Source organism: Marmota marmota, unplaced genomic scaffold (assembly GCF_001458135.2).
Source record: "Marmota marmota marmota unplaced genomic scaffold, marMar, whole genome shotgun sequence".
In the NCBI taxonomy this organism is placed as follows: domain Eukaryota; kingdom Metazoa; phylum Chordata; class Mammalia; order Rodentia; family Sciuridae; genus Marmota; species Marmota marmota.
The window spans coordinates 19614862-19634822 of record NW_025999842.1 but is presented as its reverse complement, the minus strand read 5'-3'; the positions used below and the strand labels follow the sequence as shown (position 1 = coordinate 19634822).

The 19961-nt window shown below is 39.6% G+C and overlaps 1 protein-coding gene across 4 annotated transcripts in view; it reads left to right on the top strand.

Annotated features, from left to right (window-relative positions):
* Window positions 1-19961, top strand: part of Faxc (failed axon connections homolog, metaxin like GST domain containing) — a 74479-nt gene that overhangs the window by 30757 nt on the left and 23761 nt on the right. For all 4 annotated transcript variants that reach the window (XM_048812925.1, XM_048812973.1, XM_015499520.2 and 1 more), the window contains one exon: window positions 2104-2327. In XM_048812925.1, the coding sequence (XP_048668882.1) occupies window positions 2104-2327 (224 nt within the window). The remainder of the gene's footprint in view (window positions 1-2103; window positions 2328-19961) is intronic.

Genomic DNA, 19961 nt, shown 5'->3' with positions numbered 1-19961 from the left:
CTTCTAGCCAGCCTTCCTACCAGTATTGCCACACATCTGATTATGCTTCTTGTCTGTTAAAAACTTTCCAGGAATTAACCTTTGCCTTTGGGATGAAGTTCACCAGGTCTGTCATGATCTGATCCTTGCTAGTCTCATCTCTCACAAGTTACCTCATCTGCGTCCTGTGCCCCACCCACACTTCCTGAAATTCTCACAGGTCATCAAGCAGCCAGGGTTCTTAATTACCGCAGGTATACAAAGAAGAGCAAGTGGAAAAGCATTTAGTTTTCATATTTATACAGAATTTAGCAGAACAAATGTGACATATATTATACTGAGATATCCAATGAATGCTTTTCCTAGATCATTGTGATGTACTTTTTTTCCTATTTTCAGCAAAATCTGTTTCATGACTCCTAAATACTCTGAGAGACTTACTAAAAGGAGGTACCTGAAGCTTTCTAATAAGATCTGTGCATATTATTTTAACCAGGGAATAAAGAAGAGTGTTTAACACATAATGTTAAACTTGATTACAGTTAAATTGATTATAAAGTCAGTAAAAATCAGGAATTTTTCAGTATTTTGGAGAAATGGACTTCTTATTTTCATATTTAAAGAGGAGACAGGCTGGGTTGTGGCTCAGTGGTAGAGTGCTTGCCTAGCACATGTGAGACACTGGGTTCGATTTCTAGCACCACATAAAAAAACTAAACAAACAAAATATAGGTATTGTGTCCATCTACAACTAAAAATATTTTTAAAAAAGTAAAGAGGAGACAACTCTAAAGGCACAGAACTGTATAAGATGATCAAACTTCCAGGGTCTTTCGTTTTTGCTTTTTTTTTCTCCCTTCACGTGGAAAACAGCATTTTGTTTCAGCAACAATTGACTCATCCCTTGTGTTCCCCCCAAAATGTTGTTCACATTTCTGATTTTTTTGAAGTGCTTATTACTGCTGCATCAACCTGTACTAGAAGTAGAGATGACTCTCACTACATTTTTTATCAGTATGAGGAAAAACTAGAGTCTCATGCCTGCACTCCTACCGCTATCTTTTCCTCAGTCTTCACTGGGAAACCCTTTTAATTTCTAACTACCAGCACCGTTAGCTTTAAAAGCATTCTTTCAGTTGCAAAGATTTGGAGAACAAATTTGGCAAAGGCCTGGGTATTGCAGTTGAGGAGATTCATGAACAGTGAATAGCCATTTAACTGTCTGTACATGTTATATAGGTGCACCCTATGCTGAGGTTGCCAAGAGCACCACCCAGATGGGAAAAGTGACTCAACCAAGTTCCTTTGGAATTTTATTCACTTTATAATCCTGAGAACAAGCTGAGGTGTAGAGTTGGTTTTTAGGAGAGCCAATCATTTCCAAAATATTTATAATTTATAATAAACATGGACAAGTATACCTACTCACTAATCCTCTGCAAAAAAGACAAAAATGGTTTCTTTTTTTAAAAAAATAATTTTATATCATGAAATATAAAGTGCAAACAATGGAGTGTATGAAACAGAACCATGCAACTTTTTTTTAAAAAAAATATTCTTTTTAGTTGTAGATGGACACAATATCTTTATTTACTTATTTTTATGTGGTGCTGAGGATTGAACCCAGTGCTTCTCATGTGTGAGGCAGGTGCTCTACCCCTGAGCTACAGCCCCAACCCACCATGCAGCTTTTTTAGCACAAAGCCTGTGCCTGTAGAGCTGACATTGTGCTCAAGAAAGGAAGGAAGGATGCCAGCCCCTGAGTCCTCACTGCCATGTGTCCAGGGAGACTCACCGTCCTAACTAAAACAGTTTGAGTTGGGGTTCTTTTTGTTTTTTGTGGGGCTATGTAAGAGAAAGGGAAAGCATATGGAGAGGGTCTGAGAGCAGGTTCCCGGAGAGGTTTGGTGGGATTGGAATATCATCTGGATTTTTCACCTTTTCTCTCACAGGCCCGTATTAGAGCCTCTTGTAATATCTGCCACGCAGATTGCTCTTTGTAAAAGCTGCAATTATTTGGTTCCTCCAGAGTGTGCCGAGTTCTGAACAACCCATTCAGAAGCGACTCTCTGGAGCTGACACGCGTCTGATGCACGGTAGTAACCTGTTTCCACACAATTCCAGGACATTAGCTTATTGCCAGTGGGTGGACAATCTCAATGAGACCCGGAAGATGCTCTCTCTTAGTGGTGGTGGTCCCTTCAGTAACCTGCTGAGGTGGGTCGTGTGCCACATAACAAAAGGAATTGTGAAGCGCGAGATGCACGGCCATGGCATTGGCCGCTTCTCGGAGGAAGAGATTTACATGCTGATGGAGAAGGACATGCGCTCCTTAGCAGGGCTCTTGGGTAACGTACCACGCCTTCTATTCTGTATTTTGTATCCTTATATTTTGCATGTGTGGTGAAGCACTGCTGATGTACTAATGTAAACCAAGCAAGATGACTTGCTTGGTTTCTTCTCTTCCACATGTGGGTTGCAGTGCCATCATTTAACCAAGCTCCCCAGTTTTCAGGAGTTTTTAGTCTTCCCACTAAATTCTGGTGTTTGACTATGACTTGTGTAGCAGGTCCCTTCTGAAGAGAGTATGGGACATGCTTTGGTATCACTACCTGGCTCTAAATGATGCAGATATTTCTGAATGTGCTGTGAGAAAAGGATGATTTTGAGCAAGGAAAGCTCTTCTGTTTATAAATAGTTCAAGGTTAAAAGGCAGCTTGTGAATTGTACCCATCAACATCAAGTTTGAGAGAGATGCTGTGGGCGCTGGTTCTGACCTATTCCATGTGCATGTGCAACATTTGTCCTTTTCTCATCCCTTCCATTTCTGTTTGTGTTCTTGATCCTCTTCAGAGCATGTTTTAGCTCTGATTTTGTATTTATGACACGCAATGGGCTTAACTGTGTTTGGGAAGTTCCTCAAGGAGAGGTGCAGAGCCACATTCTGTTCACGGGCTGGGAGGGTGGGTGTGCTCTTGCTCACCTGGCTGGCTACAGGTGGCCCAGTCTGCTGCAGGTCTGTACTTGGCAGAGCTTGAGTCTTACCTATGACAATTCATGAATAGATCATTTGAATTCAGGATCCTGCAGGTATGAAATAATGTCTTCTAGAGGGAGACAACTAAGGTAGAGGGAGTCAAGTCCTCCATGTGATTAGTCTTTGGGGTCTACTGATTTCATCTATATAAGGTGGTTTTCTTCCACTGGCCTTCCCTTGGTAGCAGCAATTCCCAGATTCGTTGTTATCCCTATTCTGGAACATATTAGTACTTTACCTCCATCAGAAAGTGGGATTTGGAATTTGTTTTGTTGAAACCCACGTAGTGCCCTAGGAACTGGAGGCTGAGTTAGGTACAGTCTGTCCCTTGCAGAGTGACTTGCTCTGTCTGGCTTTTTTGCTGTCCCATACCCCAGACACTTGCTAGACATGGAGTTCTTCCTTGAACCTTAGCCTGTGGGTGGCAGATTGTGGCTCCTCATCCATCTCTTGGTTAGCCTTGTTATAGGGGTCATGTACCATGCGGGGGCTTGATGCTGGCTGAACTCCTTCTAAAGCTCTGTCTGGCTTGAAGAATTGACACTGTGTAGACTTTCTTTTGTTTTGCTCCATTGAGACCAGGTGGAATTAGCCTTGTTCATTCCTTTAGAATCCTAGTACTGTATTCTTGACCTCAAAAACCAGGCCCATAGCTGGGTCACTTCCTCCTTAACATTGACTATGTCTCTTCCTGACTTGCTTTCCCTCCCTGCCAGCCCATGCTGTTGGGAGGCTGGCAAACAGGGAGTTGAGTCCCCACAGTTATGGCAGAGATTATGGTATTAAAGTACTGCTTATCTTCAACAATGTGACAGTTTGTTTCTTAAACAGAGAGGGGTGATCGTCACTTTTCTGGGGCATTTCCGGTTAAGAGAACTAGGAACAGGTTGATAATGATAACTGATAATATTTCTTTAACATTTGATGACTTAAACAATGCTATCTCCTGAATTTCTTGGAGATGGGAAGGAAATTAATCACTTGATGGCTAGGTTGGATACTTGGCAGATATAGTAGTGTCCCCCCTTATTCATGACTTTCTGGAGTTTTAGATACCTGTAGTTAATTGCAGCCAGAAAATATTGAATGGGAAATCCCAGCAATAAATTTGTAAGTTTTAAATTGCAGTGCTCTGTGTAACATGATGAAATCTCTCACCTCCCAGTCCAGGATGTGAATCATCTCTTCATCCACCATATCCATGCTCTATGAACTACATTTAGTAACCCTCTTGATTTGTGTCGTGATGTACTACAGTGCTTGCATAGCGGTCACTCTTATTTTACGGAGAATTGCTCTAAGTACAAGAGTAGTGATGCTGACAATTTGGATATGCCAAAGAGAAGTTGTAAAGTATTTCTTTAAGTGAAAGGATGAAAGTTCTCAATAAGGAAAAAAAAAGCATCCTATGCTGAAGTTGCTAAAATCTATAGCAAGTTACGCTTGCTTATCTCTAAATGAATCTCACTTATAAATTAAACTTTATCATAGGTATGTACCTATGGGGGAAAAAAAACCCATACTATATAAATGTTTGGTTCTATCTGTGGCCTCAGGCATCCACTAGAGATCTTAGAACATATTCATTGAGGACAAGATGGGGGGATACTCTACCTCCTAGAGTGTGAGGGCTAAATGCAATAAGTATTTACTACAGGGTCTGACCCATGAGGGATACTAAATAAATAGTAGTTACAGTTATTAATTAATTATAGAATTTTGGGAAGGTTCAGAAAAGCACAAGGAAGGAAAATAAGTCATTATACTTTTATAATCTAGTGCTAACCATGATTACCATTTTGATGTATAGCTTTCCAGTATTTTTATGCATAATTTTGAATCATGGTTATGCTTTTATTCCTGTATACATGTTAGTTTCCATTTCTCCTATTTTTTTCTTATTAAATATTCTATACTTTGTGACTCTATAAACCTGGTATCATACTTGGTACCAGGAAAACTGATATAAGACTTATCAGATAAAACCTCACTTTATCTTCTGCCTTTTTAATATTTGTTATATTATTAATACTCAATCTACAGTTATGATCTTGAAGCAGATAGAAAATAAGAGAATGAAATTAAGAATTGTACAGCTGTATCTGGTGTTAGCAAAGAGATCCCTAGCTGTAACCATTAGATATGAGATTAAACTAAGAATAGCAGATGGAATCTAGCACAAAATTAAATAACACCACTCATCTGACAGATAAGGAAACCAAGGCACAGAAGGTTGAGTGATTTACCAAAAGTCACACAATCAGTAGAAGTGGATCCAGGAATCAAATCCAGTTCAAAATCAAGACTCTTGTTATTTTCTGGCCCTACCATCACCCTGAGGTTCCTTATGGATTGTGCTTCAAAGTGAAGAAGTTGGATTATGTCAGGCTGACCTCTTTAAAATGTCTCCTAAAGTTGCCAGAGCTTTAACTGGCAGCTTAAAATTTTGTCTCCAAAGTAATTTTTAAGTATGTTTTATTAGATGGCTCCAGGGATGGGAGTGCAGAATTAAATATGGAGTATTACTATTGTTTGATTTCCTGAGCTTTGCGAGTTGAAGTTGGGCCTTCACTGGGAAGATTGCTCCCCAGCTAGGCTGAAATGCATCAGTACTTAAGGAGAAAGGATCTCTTTTAAAGGGCTGCTTCTGAAAAAGAAGGTGATAAATGGAATTTGTTCAATGGAAGTGAGAAAAGCAGATTTCCAGCAAGCTTTACTTGATTGATAAGAAATTTAATGTGCTTTTCTTAAATTAGAAAATAACTCGGCATGTCTTTGTTTTTCAGAGTCCTTGTTGATGTTGGGTTGGCATATCTGTCAGAACCAGATCAATGTGATATTGATTATTTAATACAGAGTAGAGGGATGCACAGCAGAGCTTTTCTTTACTACCTCCTCAGCATATAGTATTGCAGCTGGGTAGTTTTCCAGAATTATTGTATGTTGCTGTTGGATAAGACGTTTTGTTTTTTAGGTACATAGATATTTGGCTGATTACTTAGTTAAGAGTTAAATTGTGAAGATTAAAATATTCTCAGAGAACAGCATGGTTAACCTTTTGTGATTAGTAAAAGAGAATCTCTCATCTAGTGTTCATTAGAAATGCCTTTGGGGTTGCACCTGCAGATTGGGAAGCCTTGCTATGAAGCACAGGGTTGATGCTGTTCAGGACACAGGTGGAGTACAGTCAGGCAGAGGCATGTGTGGGGAAAAGGTAAAGAGAATAGGGTGCAATTATGCCTTGAAATCTAGATAGAAATCCTAGAAAGGCAGAATGCCACATTGCTGACCCCACTCCTCCTCTGGCATGCCAAGAGAAGACAGAGCTTGTCTCCATGAGCTCAGAATCCAAAAGAGTAGGTTGGACTCTTGTGGGGCCTAGAATGGAGAAGGATATGGTAGTATCAGCAATGAGAGCTGCTCTCTTTGGTGAGTGTGCCAAACTCATCCTATGGATTAATTCACCTTTTCTTATGTTTTTGAAACTTCTAGTCACAACACAAGATTGCATTTTGGTGCTTTGGCAAGCAGCTTTCACAAAGTTGGCCAGACCAAAAGTTATTAAGAAATGTTGAGGTGACCCCTGTTGTGTATGGAGGGTGAAGGGGAGAGTTGAGGGTGGGCCTGAAGTTGTTCTCCCCTATATCTCAGGATGGAGTAACAGACTGCTACATCGTGGTGGTGGAAGAGGGGGATGGTGGTGGTGGATGGTGACAGTCTTAAAGAATCTTGTGTTTAGCTGGTCATGATGGAGCAGCAGGGACTACTAAAATCTAATGTTTCTTTACTTCAAATTGGACTTTTATGGATTGTGGGTGGTGACACAGCAGTTATCTCATGGCAAAAGTAGAATAATTGGTAAACAAAGCTGGTTTGGGAGAAATAATCATATAGAGGGAGAATAATAAAGATGCAGTTTCAAGTATGAGGCTCAACCTTGTACAGGTGGTGCTCAGTAACCATTTTTGAATGAATAAAGAAAAGAATGAATGAATGTTAGGATTCATTTAGCAGATTAAGCATGCACTCCAGGATCTGTGGATCTGAGAGCACTTTCCAAGCAAAATATTTGAATGTGGGAATACGTTTAAAGGATGAGATAAAAAATGGTAATGGGCTCTGCAACTGAAATCTTGTAATTTCCTATCAAAGAATGTTCTCTTCAGCTGCTTCTCTGTAGTTAGAGACAATGGGAGGAGATTAAACTCATAATAATTAGAATTCTGATGGAAGGGTAATTCCTTGACTTAGATCAAGCACACATGTATTGAAGTGCATGTTGGGCTCTTAGTGAAGGGCTTGAGAGTTGGTGGTGAAAAAGTTGGGCACAGCACTGAGCCACCAGAGCTGCCACCCAAAGGAGATATTGTTAGTAAACACTTATAAAATTGCAGCACTTGAGTGCCACAGTGGAGAAATGAAGGTGCGATGAGGGCATTTAGCAGGGGAAATTTTGTGGGTAGGTTGGGATGGGAGAGGGTGTGGTGGTTTGGGAAGGCTTCTTTGAGGGATGATTTTTTTTTTTTAAATTGTAGATGGACAGAATATCTTTTATTTTTTTATGTGGTGCTGAGGATTGAACCCAGTGCCTCACACATGTGAGGTGGGTGCTCTACCGCTGAGCTACAGCCCCAGCCCAGAGGGGCCATATTTAAGCTGGGCTCTGAAAGATAATCAAGGGTTAGGCAGGCATGTGGGGGAAGGGGAGCAGGGCCAGGACAGTGAGTAGAAGAATATGGAATAGGGAAGGAGCCTTGCATTAAAGTCTCAGAGATGAAACAGTGGGGAACTTTCAAGGAATGGAAAGGTGACCAGTGTCCCTGGAAATGGTATGAGAGCAGAAGGGCAGCATGAGGCAGAGGTAAGAAGATGCAAGGATTATACAGATCTCACATGTCACATAAATAATTCTGGGCTTTTTCTAAGGCAAAGGAGACCATCAGAGGTTTAAAGTAGGGAGGTAGCATTGATTGGTAACAGACAGATTTGAGTGATGGGACTATGAGGCTAAGGAAATAATTGTATCAACTGGGCTCATTGTACTGACCCCCTACCTGCTTTCTTTCTTTTGGTATTGGAGATCCAACTTAGGGGTGCTTAACCACTGAGCCACACCCTCAGCCCTTTTTTATATTTTATTTAGAGATGGGGCTTTGCTGGGTTGCTTAGGGGCTAGCTAAGTTGCTGAGGCTGGCTTTGAATTCACGATCCTCCTGCCTCAGCCTCCCAAGCTACTGGGATTAGACATGTGATACCATGCCTGGCTATTTTTGTTTTTGTGCCTTAAGGGTACAAAGTTAGTGACTTCCGGGGCAAAAAAAGTGTAAATACTCAATTCATAATTTACTTCCATAGAGGTAAATTGAATTGAACTTCACAATAGTTGCAAAAGAGCATTTTTATATTCTTAAATAATGAAGAGGCTAACAAGCAAATTAATTATTTGAAAATTAATTTTGTATCCACTATGCAACATTAATTAACTATGTGCTTTATTAGATTATTGGAAAATAAAGAAAGAGATTGGTCTCTACTCAAGAAGCTTATGAATGTAAGTTCTCAAGTTTCTACACTCAAGAAAACAACATCCTTGGGTGTGAAAAATTTTCCATATAATCTTGGACCTCCTATTGTAATCTTTCAGAATTGGGGAAGAATAGGAAAAAAGTCAGAAAATGGAGACAGAAACTTGTTCCTATTTCCAAAATAAGAGGGAGAAGAAGGAGATTCTGAAAATGAAAACTAAATATCAGATGAGTTATTAAGTCAATGGTTATTTTTGTAAAGTACTATCTTTGGTTCATTGTGAATAAATCATACTAAAAAGTAAGTACTGTGCTTGACTTGCTAATTGGGTAGGTCATCTCTCGATTTCTTCAAACCGTTGGAATACCATCATGTCTGACATTCTGGTGGGCACAATGGCTAATTTTCAAAGGGATTTGTGGGTGTGTGTGGTTCCCCAAGTTTTCCTGAGTATTGTGGGGAAGAGAGGAAGCCGGACAGGGTTGGACTGTGTCCCGTGTTGTGCCCCTAGCAAAGCCCCATCTCTAAATAAAATATAATCATGACTGAGGTAAAGTCATGATTGGATCCTCACAGTTTTGACTAATGGACTAATATCACCAGAAGAGACCTCTCTAGGAATAATGCAGTAGACTTATCATGTTCAGTACTTTTTCCCATTGATTTGTTCACAGCTTTGAAGGCATGCTTAATGGTTTTGAATGACAGTGGGTGGAAGGATAGCCAAAAAGTTGAATGGAAGAATTAAGAATCAGAGCTTTGAACTTTAACAAGATGAAATCTAAAAGGGATAAATGTCAAATTCCATACATAGGTCTAAAATTCAAATTACACATATCCAGGGTGGAGAGGCATATAAAACTACTTAAGGATTTTAATCTTGATATGTCCCCAGTGTGGTGAGCTGTCACAGAGACTAGTAAAAACTTGTATAAGTTGTTCGCTTGGGGAAATTTGGTGTTTGCTTTCTCTGGGCATTCTTTGCAACTTCTTGTCATAACTTGATGTGACTTCTCCTTAACTGGACTCTGTGCTGGGACTGGTGGATTCATTCTCTGTCTTTGGGGCCTGACTGAGTGCATGGCACACAGTAGGCCTCCATCAAATGTTTGTTGAATGAGAAGTGTACTGTTCAGTCATGGACTAAAGGAAAACAGCCACATGAGCATGTATCCAGAGGAGGTGGTTAAGGATGTGGTTAGTATTTACTCTACATCTCTATTATTAAATCAACCTTCATCTTTTAAAAAATATTTATTTTTTAGTTTTAGGTGGACACAATATCTTTACTTTACATTTATGTGGTGCTGAGGATTGAACCCAATGCCTCATGCATGCTAGACGAGCATTCTACCACTGAGCCACAACCCCAGCACATTCATTTTCTTTTAAAGAGTCTTTTTTTTTCCCTAAAGGCTTTTGATCTGGACAGAAGCAAAATAGTTTTATTTATTTATTAATTTTTTATGGACACAATAGTACATAACTTATGAGGTACAATATGATGTTTTGATTCATGCTTACTGCTTTTGGTTTTAACAGAGCTTGGGAATAGACTGTTTTAGTACCTGCTCTTCCTACTCCATTTCATTATGTCATTTCAACAGCACCTCTTGGAAATATCTAGGTCATCTGCACATTAGCCCTTCAGGCTTCAGTGGGACACCGCTCTGAATACAGCAGACACACACCATAGTTCCCAGTGAAGGTAATGGAGAAGCCTTCAGATCTGGGCAGGGGAAAGGGATGAGAAGCAATAGATTGTATCTAGGCACCTCTTAGCACACTTAGCATATACCAGGGAACTATGATCTGAGGTCGGGGGAGAAGGAAGACATAGGAGCAATGAAGTCTGTCAATCTCACTAAAAAAGATCCACAGATGAAAGAAGAAAATTTGAAGAAGGTTCTGTGTGCTTTCAAAAGGAGTGTTCTAGAGGACTCTGGGTCCCTCTAGAACAGTGGCTTTCAGCCTGATTGCTCTTTAGAATGACCCAGGAAGGTGTGTGTGTGACTGGGTGCTCTTAAAATGCAGCTACACAGCTTCTTGCCAGGCTGGTTAATTCACTGGGGTTGGGGTCTGTGGAAAGATATTTTAAAAAACTCAGCAGATGAGTCAAGTATATCTGTTATCTAAGATAGCTCAGGAGTGGAGGCCTAGGTGCTATAAGAAGGAAGGTACCAGGTAAAGAACCATGGAAGGGCCATGTGTCTTGATACCAAAAGAGAGAGTATATAGCCTTTTATAAGGGAGGTGTTTTAGTCAGTTTTTTTTTTTTTTTTTTTGCTGCTGCAACTACAAGAACAATTTTAGGGGAGGAAAAGTTTATTTAGGGGCTTGCAGTTTCAGAGGTCTCAGTCCATAGACAGCAAACTCCATTCCTTGGGGCTCAAGGTGAGGCTGAACATCAATGGAGGAAGAGTGTGGTAGAGGGAAACAGCTCACTGGATGATCAGGAAGGAGAGAGGAGAGGGAGAGAGGGAGAGACTCCACTCTCTAGATACAAAATATATACCCCATAGCCCTGACCCCAGTGAATCACTTCCTCCAGCCACACCCCACCTGACTCTAATTACCTACTCAGTTTATCCCATCAGGATTAATCCACTAATTAGGTTAAGGCTATAACCCAATCATTTCTCCTCCAAATCTTCTTGTGTTGTTTCACACGTGAGCTTTTGCTGGACACCACATCTAAACCATAACACCCCAGTATTGGTACCAATTTCTGGTTTTTTTTTTTTTTTTTTTTTCAGCTTTGTTGCTGCTGTGACTCAAAGACCCAACCAGAATGATTTTGGGGTGGAGAATTATGGTTTAGATGTGTTGTTCTGGTTGGGTCTTTTAACCATAGCAGTGAAAAAGCTGAATAAAACAGGAGGTGATCAACTTTGGTGCAAATTAGACCTACTTTCCAGTTTTGTTGAAAGGTAAGTCTGGTTGGGTCTGTCAGCATGGTACTTAGTCTGGTCCTTCCTTTTATCCATGTCAAAATTGTTACTATAGACAGTAGATTTTTTTTCTTCGTAAATTTTGTTTTTTGTTTTCATAAATTTTAGAAATTTACTATTTAAACTATTTTTTAAAGTCAATTCTATTGAGATATAATGCACATACCATGCAATCTACTTTTAAGGTATATAATTTTGTGCTTTTTAGTATATTCACAAGGTTTTCAACCATGACTGCTGTCAAATTTCAGAACATTTCCATCAGTCCCAAAAGAAATGCATTAGTCATACGCTGTCACTTCCCATCTCTTCCCCAGACCCTGGCAACCTCCAATTAGCACTACATCTCTGTAGATTTGCCCCTTCTGGTGATTTCATATAAATGGATTCATACAATATGTAGAAACTATTTTTAATAGCATCTTGAAGATGTTCTAGTCTTAACAACACCCCTGAGAGCCAGTCACTGAGCAGACAAGAAGCTAGGCGAGGTTCAGAGAGGGTTGAGGATGGTTCAAGGCCATTCAGTTAGTGACAGAATGTTTCCTTCTGCTCCAGCATGCCTTGTTTGCATAGGTGGCTTGTAAAAGTCACATGCAAGAAAAGTAATAATTAGAGGCTGGGGATGTGGCTCAAGCGGTAATGCGCTCTCCTGGCATGTGCGGGGCGCTGGGTTCGATCCTCAGTACCACATAAAAAATAAAGATGTTGTATCCACCGAAAACTAAAAAATAAATATTAAAAAATTCTCTCTCTCTCTCTTCTCTCTCTCTTAAAAGAAAAAAAGAAAAATAATAATTAGATTTGAAATCATAAATCCTATGTTCACCTGTATTGAATGGATTCCAGTGAAAGCCTAAGCTTTTACAAGTTTGTACTGGAGTCCTGTGCTTACCAGTTGAGGTGGAAGTGATTTACTCTGAAAGGTCTTTACATATGATTCAATAACTCTAAATTGCTTGCTGCTCTCTAATGGAGAGGATCATTGGAACATAACACTCAGAAAGCATTAACTCCTCTTTTTGCTCATCCTCTGCACTCTAGATTTCCAATAGAAGGAGGGAGAAGGGAGGAACTGATAGCCTGGGGACCCAGGTATCCTGAAATAGTCAGGGATAATGGGATGAGGCTCACTAACACTTGTATCCTTACAGGGACTAGGCATTTGTAACCCAGAGTTGTGCTTTCTTTTTTTCTCATTTTCATTGTTGCTGTTTGATTCGGTAAGAACATGTTGATTACTCATGCAAACAAACAAAAAATAGTTTTAGCAGAATAAAATGAAATGTTAATAAATATTGAGTTCCTAGAATTCTTTGTGGCATGTTTAGCAATACAAATTAGTTGGTATAATTTGGACAGACTCAATCTGGCCTTTATTTTATCCTAGGGTATTATTCTAGCTCTTTCTCTAAGAAAAGTGATGTGACTTTTTGTTTAAAGTTTAGGCTTCCAATTCCTGAATGATTCTATGTTAGTTGAATACAGAACATGAAGACTTAGTGTTCCCTGTACCCCACCAATCACCCAAGTTGTCGGATACATAAGCATTCAATGTTTGTGATCTGTTGGGCTGACTTACCTGCATAGCATTTGGGAGGAATTAATTATAGATAAATGATGACCTAGTATATCCTAATACATTAAGTTAGTTGTCAACCAGCAACATATTTTTTTATTTATTTAAATAATTTACTTTATTAAAATAAACCAACATTTCAAGAACTAGAAGGAATATATCTCCCATTATTCTGTAATTTAATTCAGTAACAATTTCCTATTTCCCTATGTCTTCCACACGCACAGTTTGATGAGATTTCATTTTTGATGTACACTTCTCTTTGTATCCTAAAAGCTCTGAATATTTTTCTGTGTTGTTGACATTTTAAAAATTTCTCTCCTTTAATAACCCCATATTTTGTTACATTATCCTTTAAGTTATTTCAGATTTTTTTTTTGTGATAACTCAAATATCTTCTGAGGATTTATTTGACATTAGCTCATAGGAGTAAAATTACTGAACAAATGATTATGAGCATTGTTAGGTCTATTCCCAGGCATTGTCATGGTGCTTTCCAAAAAAGATATACAAATTTACCATGTGACCAATAAAAGACTGAAGTACCATTTTCACAGAAGGCTCACCAGTATTAGAGCTTATGGTTAAAAAATAGTTTAACACTGTTTATAGTAAACTGGTATCTTAAAGTTGGCTCTATTTTCTGATTCTTTAATCACTTTTAAGAACATATATTTTTCTTGTTGAAATTTCTTAATTATATTTCTTCTGTGATTTGCCTCAACCCTTTGTTTTTCTAGCTTTGTTTCTGAGTGGCATTTGAGGCAATCTTTCCTCAGACTCACATAGAATCCTTAAGGTTTCTGTGGGTGGATACCCTGCCTTATGTCATCCTCTTCACATGTCTTGACCCCATGCAGGCATCTACAAGTGTCTGACACCTCACAGTGTTGAGCCCCAAACCTGCGGTGTCATTCATTCCTACTATTGAGCCTCCTCCCCATAGGTCAGCTCCAGGATTAGGTGGTACTTGGGGCTGTCTGACTTCAGACCTTGCTGCTACAGTCCACCAGCGAGCTCCTGCACAGCCCACCCCACTCTGCCCATGATCATCACCTGCCCAGATCACAAGTCTCTCTTTTTTCCTCCACGCCCCTCCCCCTGCCATTTTATTAGCTCCTTTCATATTTAATTCCCTCTCAGTCAGCCGAGCCTAAGCTCCATCATGGAAGCTGCTCTCTTTCTCTGATGTACCCATCGATTGCCCCAGCTCTTTGCCTTCCTCCATAGGACCCCAATCAGCATAGTCAGCCTGTCTCCTCGCTGTGAGAGTCCCTAGTCCTTCCCGTCTTCAGGCTTTTGACTACAAATTCTCTTCTCTCTCTTCATACTTTATCTCTGCAGGCTCCCTCTACCTACAATATTGACTCTTTCAAACCACCACCCAATTCTGCCCCAGCTCTTGTCTCTCTTCACACAGAGGCTGTTTTGAAATGTATCAGCATTACCTCCCATTTACTCATTGACCACTTCATCCTATCTACTAGCTCTTCTTGCTTCACCTGCAAATTGCTTTTGAAAGGGTAAATAATACCCTGCCATTTAAAAGCCCTTTGGAAATAATACACTTTGACTTGAGGTGAGACATTAAGGAGCCTCTCTCCTGCTGTCATACCAATGGAAGTAAGATTTGGGGGTGCATTAAGTATAAGAGTCGAGGCTTTCTAGTCTCCTGTAGGCCTGTCTCCTGTTTTCAGATCTATAGATTCCCAGGCTTCCCCTGAGGAGGTGCCAGTCTTGGCTGTTGCCCTGTTGTTGAGTTTAGTAACCCCTAACACATGTAAGCCTTTGCTTCAGGCCAGCGCTGTTCTAAGTGCCTTTTGGTGTCAGTAACTGCTCACAATAATGCTATTCATGAGGAAATTAAGCATGAAGAGGTAGTTTGCTTAAGGTCTCCCAGCTAGTAAATGACAGAGCTTGAATTTGAACCTACGGAGACTAGGAGAAACCAGAAGTCAATGCTGAATGCTTCTTATCACTTGCTTTACTTGTGGGACCTTTCTTCCTTCTTCCCTGCTTCTTCTTTTTAGATAGATTCCTTAAATATCAATGGGTCGAGATTTCATCTTTCCTGACCTCTGTACATCTCAAGTTTCACACTCCCACATATTTATCTTTCATTGTAATCCCTCTTTGAATCCCAGAGGTCTTCTTTATTTAGATGTCCACAGCCCCCTAAACTTTGGCACCTCCCTAAAGAGGACTTTTCACTCTCCCATTTAGCAAATGACACTGTCATCTGTTCATTTGCTCAAGTTGGACACCAGGAAGTCATTCTTGATTGTTCCTTCTGCATTCTCTCTCTCCTGGCCTTCTAAGCCCTCCACTGCCAGGGCCCTGCCCATTCCTTCTCACTATATCCCAACCATGCTGGTCTTCTGTCACTTCACAAACACACCAAGCTTATTCTGATCTCAGGCATGTGTCTTAGCTATTCGTCTGCCTTGCATTATCTTCTTCTTCTTCTTTTTTTAAGGGATGGCAGATCTCTTTTTTATTTTTAGATGGACACAATACTTTTATTTTATTTATTTTTATGTGGTGCTGAGGATCAAACTCATTATCTCACATGTGCTGAGCAAGTGCTCTGCCACTGAGCTACAACCCCAGCCTTCTTTTGTCCTTTTTGACATGCATGTCTTTGTGTAAATATCACCTCCACAGAGAGGCCTTCCATGACTACCTACTTTAATGTACTGATAGTCAACCTCTGTTGAATCACTTTACTTTAATTCTCTGCATAGAACTTATCACTAATATTTTCTTATCGATTGATTTGCCACTGCTCCATGTAATATAAACTCCACGAAAGCTTGTCTGTTCTGTTTCTCTCGATATCCCAGGACCCAAAACTGTGCCTTGCTTATAATATTGATAGAACTAACTTTTATGGAGTATTTTCAATGTTCTTATAATACAACATGTATATGCATACCTTCATATGTACTATGATACTTCACTTCACAATAATGTACATGTTTATGAAACATGTTATATTACACATATGATAAACCTAATAGATCACACATGTAAAATACATACTATAAATAATGAATATATCTTTATGGTAATGTAATAACAATATCTATTTTCCTATGGGTTTGGTGAGGATTAATGAGGTAATTAATTGAGGTAGAAATTGTTCCCATTAATTCTCAACAAAGGCATATGAGCTTAGGTATTATTATGATTATTATTACCATTAGTATATTATGCCTGGTTTGTAAATAGGGAAATTAATTTACCCAAGATAGATGCTAAGTGCTTGCTTAACTGAGCAGATGAATATAATTCATCACCTTGATGTTCACTAAGTACCTTAATCTTCTATCCCCTTTCTGCCCCCAAATCATGACAGAGGCACCTGTGTCTCTTGTCTGAGTTCTGCTACAGCTTCTTAGCTGATCCCTGCTACTAGTATTGTTTTTTTAATTCTAGAGAGGTTAATTTAAAATGTAAATCAGAACCAAAGACCCTCAATTTTTCCTATGCTAAAAATCCAAATTCCTTTTCTTACAGCCTGAATTCTACTCCCATCTTCCTCTTCATTCTGACTTCTTGCCCATATGCACCTATTTTGTAACTATGCCATATGATCCTTGTTCACTGAAGTACCCCTGTGCAGCCTGGAAGCTTCCTGCCTTTGCATAGGCTGTTTAATATTAATACAAATGTTCCAGAAACCAATTAGAAAACAATCATGTTCTTGGAATGAGCTTACTCCTGGAATTACGCATAATTTAACTTGAATTTTTGGCAAGAAATATAAAAAAAGGAAATGTGGGGCAGGTTTGTGTTTATTTTCTAGGGAGAGGAAACACGCAAGTTCTTCAACTGGGACAAATTAATTTTGGTCCTGAATTCTAGCAAGAGACTCTTCCATGGATGTTATAGAGTAGATTTCCTTATGGATAGTGCTTTTGAATATAAACATTTGTAAAAAAAAAATTCTAAATAGAAGCTCAGTATTTAATATTGCATTGTAGCTTCATGCATTTCTTAGGGGATCTAGCTTAATTTTGTTTTTCTGGCAAAAATATAGGGGTTAAGCTTGGAGAGAATCTAGAGTTTTTGATAACTTGCCCTAAAACCATTGCAAGTCACCTCTTAAACCCACTTTTAATACCAGTTATTTTGGGGGTGGGAGAAGGCAAGCTTTGGAGAGTCTTAAATGAGCTATTTTGCATTTAAATCTTTGGTGACCTTCAGAGGCATAGCTCTGTAATATTATTGATAAAAGAGGTCTCACTACATTACACACCAAGTGGTCTAACTTTGGGGATTCTCTTAGGAGGAATCGATGGCTTGACTTGTGCTGCCTATTTCGAAAGTCATTTTGCCTCGTGGGGAGTGAGCTCTAGCAGTATGGGGTAGGCTGAAATAGTTCTTCATGAACTGGTAGCTCAAGTACCTATCCAAGTCCTTGATTGAGTCCCAGTGTTCCAGACCTTTACAGTTCTGTGCCATCAGGTATTGATGGGACAATTTTGATCTAAAAGACAAGGAATTATAAAATAGACATTCATATGACAAATATATTTACTGTGCATTTGTTTTAGATTGGATGGGCACTGGACTGGGTACTGGGGGATGCAGTTTTGTCTTCAAGTGGAGTTCATTGTCTAGTGTGATTCCTGTCTTCCCTGAATTTATAGTCTAGAACCATACTGATGAGACTGTCAGGGCATTTAGGTGCCAAATAAATCTGTGTTAGGTGAGGTCTATTTAGCACTGTCCATTTTAACACTGGAGAATATCTGCCCACTATTTTAACTTAGAGAATAATCATAGTTGATACTTTCTCTTTACATATTATTAGTGAACATGATTAGATGATTTTGATTTATTATGAAAAATTTTAAATTCTCAGTAAAATAGAATAGTACAATAAACAGTTTCATATTCACCACCTAGATTTAGTAGTTGTTAACATTTGGTCATATTTGCCTTATCTTTTTGCATATGTGTGGAAGTATTTTAAATAAATTACAGATATCATGACTTTTTGGCTCCAAGCCCTTTTGAATGTAGTTCTGGGATGTAAGAATGTTTCCCTCCTGTGGTAGACAACATCCAAGATGGTCCACAGTGATACTGCCTCCTGGTATGCATCCTCTTGGGTAATTCTTCCCCACAGGAGTATAGGCTGGACTTGGTGATTGCTTTCAACAAATACAGCATGGCATTAGCAGAGGAATGACCCTTCCAAGACTTGATTACAAAAAAGACTGCAGTTCTATTCTGGGCCTTCTTTCTCACCCACTGTTGCTTTCTTACTTACTTTCTCTGACAAGCCAACTCTTTCACGAACAGCTCTTCAGAGAGGTCCACATGGTGAGGAACAGATATTTCTGGCCAAGAGCCAGAGAAGACCTGAGTATGCTACCAGCCATGTGATTTTGTTAGCAGATCCTCCCCAAATCAGCCCTTAAGATAATTGCAACCCTGATATGTTAGTCAGGTTTCCTATATTATAACAAATGCCTGAGATAATCAGTTTATAAAGAGAAAAGGTTTATACTGGCTCACAGTTTTGGAGGTTCCTGCCCATGATCAGGCAGACCCATTACCTATAGGCCTCTGTGGGTGTGCCAGGTAGCAAAGGTGGGAGTAAGGAAAATTCTCCCTTCATATCTAGGGAGCAGGGTGGGGTGGGGGGGGGGGCGGAAGGGAGAGGGAGAGAGAGAGAGGGAGGAAGGAAAGGGCCAGGGTTCTACTATCCCCTTCAAGGGCATGCTTCTAGTGACTTAAAGATCTCCTACCAGGCCCTACCTCTTAAAGGTTTCACCAGCTCCCAGTAGTACCCTCCAGGGACCCAACTTTAAACACCTGGACGTTTGGAGGAATTTAAGATTCAAACTAGATGCACCTGGCTGACATCTCCATTGCAGACTGTGAGACCCTGAGCCAAAGGCATGTAGCTAAGGCTGCCTGGATTCTTAATCATAGAAAATGTGAGAAAATACATGTATATTGTTGAAACCTGCTAAATTGGTTTGTAATTTGTTATGTTGCTAGCAGCAATTAATACATCCAGATAGCTCCAAACCCATTAAACACATAGGTGCTTCTTTCAGCAGCTGTTGAGCTGTGGAGAATGAAGCCAGCTTGTGAGCAGAGGAGTATTTATCCTGCCGTAATGGGTGGCAAGCACCAGGCCTCAGTTTTTTCCAAGTTATTTAGATAAAAGGTTTTACATATTTTAGAAATAGAATTTTAAAAAATATATTTTTAGTTGTAGATGGACACAATTCCTTTAATTACTTATTTTTATGTGGTGCTGAGGAACCCAGTACCTCGTACATGTGAGGCAAGTGCTTTACCACTGAGCTATAACCCCAACCCTAGAAACAGAATCTTACCTTTCAGTCTCTTGAGAGACTATTATTATTGCCCACTCTGATTCTAGCAGACATATTTTCATCTTGACTGTGAAGAAACTGGGGCCAATTCCAAGATTACAGAGCTTCACACACAGGAAGTTTCTATGGATTCAGTGATCTTTGAGAAAATCGTGTGTACCTGGGAGAATTACGTGGACATTCTTAACCTTTTAATGGCCAGAGCACATGGGACAAGAGCATTCTGAGACTCAGCCCTTCACTTGAAAAGAAGTGTCACACAAAATTTTCGCATGATGTCCAACAGAGGAACAAGTATATCATTTGAGAAGGTATAAGGTATAGGATTCCCATGTCTAAAGAGATGAGGTTGAGCAGAGCATGGCTGTGTATGCCTCTAATCGCCGAAACTTGGGAGGGTGAGGCAGGAGAATTTCCAGTTCTTGGCCAGCCTCAGCAATTTAGTAAGACCCTGTCCCCAGATAAAAAATTTAAAAAGGACTGGGGATGTAGCTTACTGATAAAGTACCCCTGGAATCAATCTCTTG